This window comes from Diadema setosum, chromosome 3, assembly GCF_964275005.1.
Source record: "Diadema setosum chromosome 3, eeDiaSeto1, whole genome shotgun sequence".
NCBI classification, from domain to species: domain Eukaryota; kingdom Metazoa; phylum Echinodermata; class Echinoidea; order Diadematoida; family Diadematidae; genus Diadema; species Diadema setosum.
Genome location: NC_092687.1, coordinates 1,852,995 through 1,861,176, shown reverse-complemented (window position 1 = coordinate 1,861,176; position 8,182 = coordinate 1,852,995). Strand labels below are relative to the sequence as shown.

General features: G+C 38.6%; 1 protein-coding gene across 1 annotated transcript in view; it reads right to left on the bottom strand.

Moving 5' to 3' along the window:
• Positions 1-254: 254 nt before the first annotated feature.
• Positions 255-8,182, bottom strand: part of LOC140226658 (MFS-type transporter SLC18B1-like) — a 28,220-nt gene continuing 20,292 nt past the window's right edge. The window contains exons 9-13 of the mRNA XM_072307099.1: positions 7,483-7,574; positions 6,239-6,334; positions 2,874-2,948; positions 1,490-1,633; positions 255-333 (exon numbers count right to left, since the gene is read on the bottom strand). Coding sequence (XP_072163200.1) covers positions 255-333; positions 1,490-1,633; positions 2,874-2,948; positions 6,239-6,334; positions 7,483-7,574 — 486 coding nt within the window. The remainder of the gene's footprint in view (positions 334-1,489; positions 1,634-2,873; positions 2,949-6,238; positions 6,335-7,482; positions 7,575-8,182) is intronic.

Below are 8,182 nucleotides of genomic sequence, written 5' to 3'. Positions count from 1 at the left end.
AATCTGTGACTTTTTATGGCCTTTGAGCTGGGCGGTCACATGACATTTTGTTTCGCCTCAAATAAATGAACAAGAGAAATGATGAGTTGTGGTGGAGGATGAGCTTGGAGGTCACATGACATGACCAGGTCACATGACCATGGGTATTTTCTTCCCTTCTCCTTTTTTTTTTCAGTTCTGGTTGTCTCTTCCTTCTTTTTAAACTGTGCAGGGCAATTATCCCATCATACCTTGCACAGAAACTGTCCTTTGGGTTACGCGGTTGTAGCCGGCGACTCTCTACCCACAATCTCCGGGTACGGACTGTCCCTCAAATGCGGTGGTTTTCGCCTCCTGAAAGAAATAGAGGGGACGAGAGGAAACATGTGAAATGGTGTCAGCACTAAAATGAGTGTATTTCTTCTTTCCACAACAATGCTATCAATCTAGACATCACTGTTCACCAAACTGTGAGTATTCATTGACGAGCAGCTTGTTATAAAAAAGTTCCCCTGTACTTTCAAACTGGCAAGCTTTACTGAAACAACGTAGTGTTGTATTTATCAATTTCATGTGAAAAACCATCCCCACTTTAATCGCTACACTAGGTGTAAAATACAATGTACAGAGACACAGATACACCGTACTGTTTTCATCCATTTATATCAGAAAGATACCTACATTTAGTGGATCTGTAAATGAGTACTAAGTACCTTGACTGTAAACTTAGAAGTATCACGTAAAGTGACAAATTTTCACTTGACTGAACCACTGAACTGATTGTTAACGGCCAGTTTACTATCGCCCCGTCATTGTACAGGCATGCTAACCTGGAAACATTAAACTGCACATTACTTGAATATGAGACCATTCTGAAGCAAATAATTTTCACACAAAAATAGATATATAATGTACTCTTAAATGAATCCCACAAGGATTGGAACAATCATCCCTAGCATTCCCACTGATTCCCACTGATCAGTTACTAGCCATCCCCTTTAATCATCTACAAAATGTGTTATTAAAGCATGCTCAATTTCAGCGTAATCTGATAATCTCTTCAGTGTTCTTACTCTGGTGGTTGACATCCTGTTTTTTGTTCCATTCATCACACAGCTAGCACAGCTTGGTGAAGATTAAGTGCTTGAATAGACCCTGTACTTCAAAGCCTCTTTTCTCAGTTCACACTTTCCAGAGTGTGTGCATTCTTTCCAGTATTATGATAGGTTAGGAGAGTCTATTTGAATCGAGTTATACATCATTTTAAAGCTTAGAGTCTGCTCTTTCAGAGTCTGCTCTTAACTAATAATCCATGTCTGGCGACTTTTTGTTGGTTTTGTGGTGCAGGGTCATATATGATGTTGGACAGAGGGAGAGAAGAAATAAAAGAGATAAAATATTCATAGAGAGAGAGAGAGATGGTAGGAAAAAAAAAGAGGAGATAGAGAAGGAGAAAGGAAGAATAAAGGATCTGTAAAGGAACTTGTCAAAGAATTTAAGTACAACTCACCCTTTTCCACACTGATACTCCCAAACACCAAATAAACAAATCAAGATCATCGCCACAAAGTTGCCACCAGCAAATAACGTCGCCGACCAGTCGAAGCCAAAGGTATCCACCAAGGCGCCAGCTATTGTTGGACCGATGAAAGTTCTGCATTTCAGGTGGGGGAGGGGGGGGGGGGAAGACATTATATAACTGCATCTGGAAAGACTTGCATCAAATGCACTCATTGACAAGGTTTTAAAAGCATTCAAACATGTCAGGCCTATAATAGTAGCCCCAAGGTGACACGACCTCATATCTGAATTGGCATACCAGTATGGTATTCAAAAGCCTCCTAATTTCCAGGGATGGCATGCTCCCCATCCACGCAAATTGAGACCCTGTCAAGCTAGGGATGCTACAACGTGTACCTGCCAAGTTTGATGCAAACCTGTCACGAGGTTTTCAAGAAGACAATGAAAATGTAAAAAGTTTACACAAGACGGCTTAGTGATAAATAATTGCAATACCTTACTGGCCCCTCTAGAACAGGTGAGCTAAAAGTACTGAAGTACAATGCACTCCCGTTAATACAAATACAGTTATAATGGAATTTTCGTTACAGCAAAGTAAAAATTCAGGCACTAAAATTATAATCTATATCTCTTCAATAACTTTACCCTTCTGCTACAACAAAATTTCGACACAACGAAAGAAAACTGCCGTGCCAAGGACTTCATTATAATGGAAGTCACCTGTAACATAAGAAAACCAAAATCAGTAACCTTGAGTAATATAAAATAAGAAATGTATATTGGTTCTTCTGTCTGGTTTATATCATTCTTTCTTTGATTTGCATCATTATCTTTTATATAATTATTCTAAGTGCAAAACCTAAACTTGCATTTTATTTTGGTCCTTTCGACAAAAGCTCAGCGTCGAGTTGAGGAAATCTCTCTTCCATTTCCATGATGGTTTTAAAATGGCAGCTACATTTCAAACTATTCAGTTCTTCTCCTTAAATGAATTGAACACCAGGGTCCCACTTCATAAAACTTATAATCAGTAACAACTGCTGCATTTCTATGACAAATTTGCTCTCAATCCAGGTCTGCCAATATTCCCACATTCAAATAAGGGAGATTCCACACAGTAATCAGGGAGATATCTGTGTGTTACATGGATTTCAATAGGCAAAAATAATTCCCAAATCAGGGAGATTTGAATATTCTCTTATTTTAATAGACATCAACAGATTTCGACATTTTCAGGGGGACTCCTGCAGAATCAGGGAGACTTGGCAACTCTCTCAACCAATTTGATGCAAGGATTTCAGTAGCTTATAACAACTATCGTAACTTGTCGTTGATAACATGTTTTACGATATGAAGCCCACGTCATGGCTTACCCTAGAGAAAACGCTCCGCTGAATACGCCAGATATAACTCCGTGTGTAGCGAGATTGTCGGGCAAGCCGTACCACCTGAACAACAAACAGGAGACAAGCATGATGACAGCTTCAGAATGATACAAAACTGCATACATCTAAGTTTATAACTGTTTTATCTGGGCTTTAAAGGACAAGTTCACCTTCATAAGGATTGAGAGAATGAGGCAATATTAGTGGAACACATTGAAAGTTTGAGGAAAATCGGACAATCCGTTCAAAAGTTATGAATTTTTGAAGTTTGCGTGCAGTCACCGCTTGATGAGAAGACTACTGCAGTGTATGATGTCACATGCGTACAACAATATAAGGAAAATATAAAGAGAATTTCACAAAATTTCATCTTTTGAAAAAAGTACACATTCCCTTCACTCGTTACTGACATATATGTATGTTATGGGTAATATTATTCCCATTGCCTTTAGAAAGAGGCAAGTCAAGTGCTCTTTTATTATGCGAAAAAAGTGAAAATATGTTGAATTTTCTTTACATTTTCTTTTTACTGTTGTACTCATATGACATCACGAGCCTTAGTAGTCTCCTCATCAAGTGGTTCCAACACAAAAATTTTAAAAATTCATAACTTTTGCATCGATTGTTCAATTTTCCTCAAACTTTCACTGATGTGTTTTACTAATATTGCTACATTCTCTCAATCTTTATGTTTATGAAGATGAACTTGTCCTTTAAGATACGATTGACTGAAATGAATAGATTTTACTGCTCTTCAAATACATGAACATACATTTTAAACATTAACAATTCACTAATCCTGAATACTGAGCATTGCTCACCAGCTGACAAAAGTGCTCTCTTTGCCAACTGGTGAAAATGTCTAGAAACTAATACTGTTGTCAATGGGCACAGACTAACTAATCCCCTAATCCCCATTGTGCTACCATGGCCTTCCTGCAGGACTAAGGCACATTGCTACACCCCAGTGGGCTCAAACTATTAACTAACCTACACGAAGGCCAAATCTTGATGGGATACTGATCCTGCTGAATGCTGATGTAAAATTAACTAGAAATGTCGCTTTGGCGACTGGTATGCCTCCGCCATAATGCATGATTTTCCCAATAGGTCTAGATAGTTTACATGTGGACAATGTGTGATTACATTTTCACAAAATTGGCAAAATATTGAAATGACAAGTTTGTCACAAATGTGTTGAATGTTCACCTTCCTTGACGTAGGTTTAATTGGATGAATAGGAGAGCATGTATCTAGGGATTTAAGGACTTTAACTTGACTTTGACCCATTCATACATTTAGGCATTGAGTAATTTTCAAGGTACAGGTGTGGAGAAAAAGTGCAATTTCTGAATTGAATAGTAAACTGTTACCATTTTCATCTGGCCCTTGACCCTAAAATTCATAAGATAATCACTTTCAGGTAGAACATGCATAATATGTACTAAGTTTCAAGATAACTTGAGCCACTTCGAGATATGGAGGAAAAAGTTAGTTCAGCACTTTCACTTGATCGTTGACCTTTTGACCTTTGAGGCAAAAAAAAGAAGAAAAAAAAAAAACTTTCCAGAGAATTTCTATTAGGTTACACATGCTTACACCAAGTGTAAAAAAATAACCCTGCTGGCATTGCATAAATATGAGGGTAATAGTAACATTTTGAAGTCTTGCACTTGACCTTTGACCCCTGACCTTTGACCCCATGAACCCTACATTCTCTAGATAATCACTTCCAGTCAGTACATGTAAATACTATGTTCCATGAAGATACCTTGAACAATTTTCCAAGGTATGGAGAAAAAAAAGAAGTTTTAATATTTTTACTTGACCTTTTGACCTTTGACCTCTGACCTCATGACCCAAACTTTCACCAGAGAATCTTAATTGGGTAATACATGTATACACTAAGTTTCAAGAAAATCTCTTCAGGCATTCAATAGATATGGTGGAAATAGTGAAATTTCATGTATTTGACCCTGACCTTTTGACCTTTGACCTTTGACCTCATGACCCAAACTTTCACCAGAGAATCTTAATTGGGTAAAACATGTATACACTAAGTTTCAAGAAAATATCTTCAGGCATTCAATAGATATGGTGGAAATAGTGAAATTTTATGTATTTGACCTTGACCTTTTGACCTTTGACCTTGAGCATGTGCACCCAAAAGTTGATAGGCACAACTTCACCCCCTAATACACATACATGCCAAGTTTCATTAGGATACCTCAACAGGTTTCGATAGTTACCTTGTCCACAAAATTCATTACGGACGGACGGAAGGACGGACGGACGGACGGACGGACGGAAGGACGGACGGACGGACGGACGGACGGACAAAAGGACGGACGGACGGACGGACGGACAACCCGAAAAGATAATGCCTCCGGCACCACTTCGTGGCGGAGGCATAAAAAAGCTTTAATAGCAAGTAAGGCAAAGCGCCGAATGATCTACATAGAGACTGTAAAACTGACTACCAGACGTAACAAGTAAAACCTAGATATGTCATTTTGGTGACTGGTATAACTCCCAAGACTATAAAGCACTATTCTCCCAACAATTCTACAGTACATCTGGAAAAAAAAAAAACTGTTGTTCTTTGTTGCACATTGGTCTTGCTGTCGTCCTTTATCATTTCATTTTATTTTGTTTGTGGTTTGCAAAATTTTTGTAGCAAATATGAGCAGGATTACTCAAAACTTATAGATTGACTGTTGGTCTAGACAAAGAAAAAAAAAAATGGTTTACTCCTGTTGCGGATTTCTTTCATCATTTTGCTCGATTTGTTTGTGGTTTGCCAACTTACTTAGCAGACATGAGCTGGATTACACAACTCTGCAGGATTGACCGACAGTCTAGACAAGACCAAAAAAAAAAAAAAAAAAAAAAAAAAAGAGTTGTTGCAGTTGTTATTATCTCCTTTTATTACTTTGTTTTGCTTTGATGATGATGATGATAATTATACACATTATTAGTATAGTGCCATATATCTGTTATAGAAACATTCAAAGGTGCACAAACATTTGTTCAGTGGCGGATCCAGACGGGGGCACCCGGGCACGCGTCCCCTCTCTATTTGTTGTTAAAACAAAAGAAATTTAAAAAATGGGATAAAAACCGGAAGTACGCACCAGAAATATTGTTTGCGCCCCCCTCCCCTTAATGGAATTCCTGGATCCGCCCCTGTTTGTCTGTGTGGTTTCAACTTACTGAGTAGACATGAGCAGAACTAAGCAACTCTTGCAAGCTTGACCATTGGACTAGACAGGAAAAAAAAAAAAAAAAGAGGGTGTACTTTTGTTCTTGTTGTTGCTGTTGTTGTTGTTGTTTTTTGTGGACTGTGAACTTACTTAGCTGACATAAGCAGGTCAAGGAAGGCTGGCATGAGGGCCACACCTATTGAGAATCCCATGAGACTTAACGCTACGATGACGATCCACAGTTTACTGTTGGAAAGAGAGAAAAAGGACCAAGACATTGAAGCATATGATGGTACAGAAATTGTAACAGTCCCACATATTGCAAATTACACTGTTATGTTGTCAAACACTGTAATACAGGTGGCTATTTTCACATAAGTAATTTTTCACGATCAGCCAAGTATTAAGAAGACCTTCACGAGTGAATTTTGCAGAATCAGAAAATTAATTACAGGAACATTTTGCATTGCAAATATATTTGCATGCTTTTTATTTACGTGCTCGCTTCTGGTTGCGGGAAATGTGCGAAACTTTCTACATCACGAAAATTTTCACTTTTACAGTACTATTTGCACCAGACGGCTCTGGTACGTAATCATCTCAGAGCTGCCAACATTTAAACTTCAAAATTAGGGAGGTTCCAAAGACCTATGTCAGGATATATCTGGTATTTGTGTCTGACATGCATATCAATGAGCAAAATAATTTCCAACTCATATAGGCTTAATGTTTTGTGCTGAAAGCAAACAGATAGCAAAAAGCTTTCCAAGTAGGAAAGGCCCTTTCCTGGGGCCACAGGGACCTGTTGCACAAAAAGATGCAATCACACATACGTTGTACGGTGGAAAATCAAACTTGAGTCAGGTTTCAGCCTGTCCCCATTCCATTTGGGTATTCATAAACTTACCATGTCTGATCCTCTCACTTATTTTGATTTCAACATGTTTATGCAACAGGGCCTAAATAGGTGTAGTCTACCACTAGGATGCAGTTCAAGAAATGCAAATAGAATTGCTAGAAACATTATTTTTAACATCTCTAGGTTACTAGAGGAAATGGTCATTTGTAGCACTGTGAAGTGAGACACTGGCTAACCTTGATTTGCAGTCGGGATTATGACTGGACCTGACTGTATACGCCGAATTTCGCGAGGTTTTTACTTTCGCGAAATTTCGCGAGTCAGGTGCTAATCACGAAAATTAAAGACACGTGAAAATAATGACTCTGAAACCGATATGAATGTAACAAACAAGTACATGTTTCTCCTTTTCATACAGTACTCCCTGATCGCGAATTTAACCACTCGCGAAATTGTCGGGAAGTCCAGATTCATGAAAATTTAGACTCGCTAAATATAGCATATACAGTATCATTGGATGGACAATGGGTCTTACCTGGGTAGATTTAGAAGGGGACTTGGACCAATCAGCATGAAGGACAGCCCAGAGAGGTAGAAGCCTAACGCCATCATGATCCGCGTCGTTTTCTGTGGTAAATGACAAGAAATGCAATATCAAGCCCTCAGATTTCTTGTGGTTCAATTACCAGTACTTTATTTGAAGTGTATATTAACTCATTCCTTACGGGAACCTGGTATACCAGGTTCCCGTGGGAGTGGTTAAATTCAATTCAATTCAATTCAATTCAGCAACTGATATAAAGGAACCTGGTATACCAGGTTCCCAAGATGAAGACAAAAGTACCTGCTTTCGTGGCCTCAATTCATGTTTCTCTGAGTGATAAAGTCCCCCAAAATGGGTTTGATAAAAAGTTTAGAGTTTATTCTATCAGCACCTGTTCTCTTTCTGTTGTAAAAATTTGTATATCACAGCACATTTTTCCTTTGTTCTGATTTAGTTTGCCCTTGTTCTGCGACAAAACTCGTATGAACATGTACATTAGCAATCAAAGCTGATCGCAGTAGATTTTTGCATTCGCTGACCCCCAGTCATCGCATTCTGGTGCCTAATTTCATGTAGAACAAAAGAGTCTGTGAGCCCATCAGCGCACGCTCTATTCATACATCGCACCCGATTGATATTTCTATTATTCAAGGGCACATGTAGTTAACCGTGGGGAGGGGATGCAAGCACC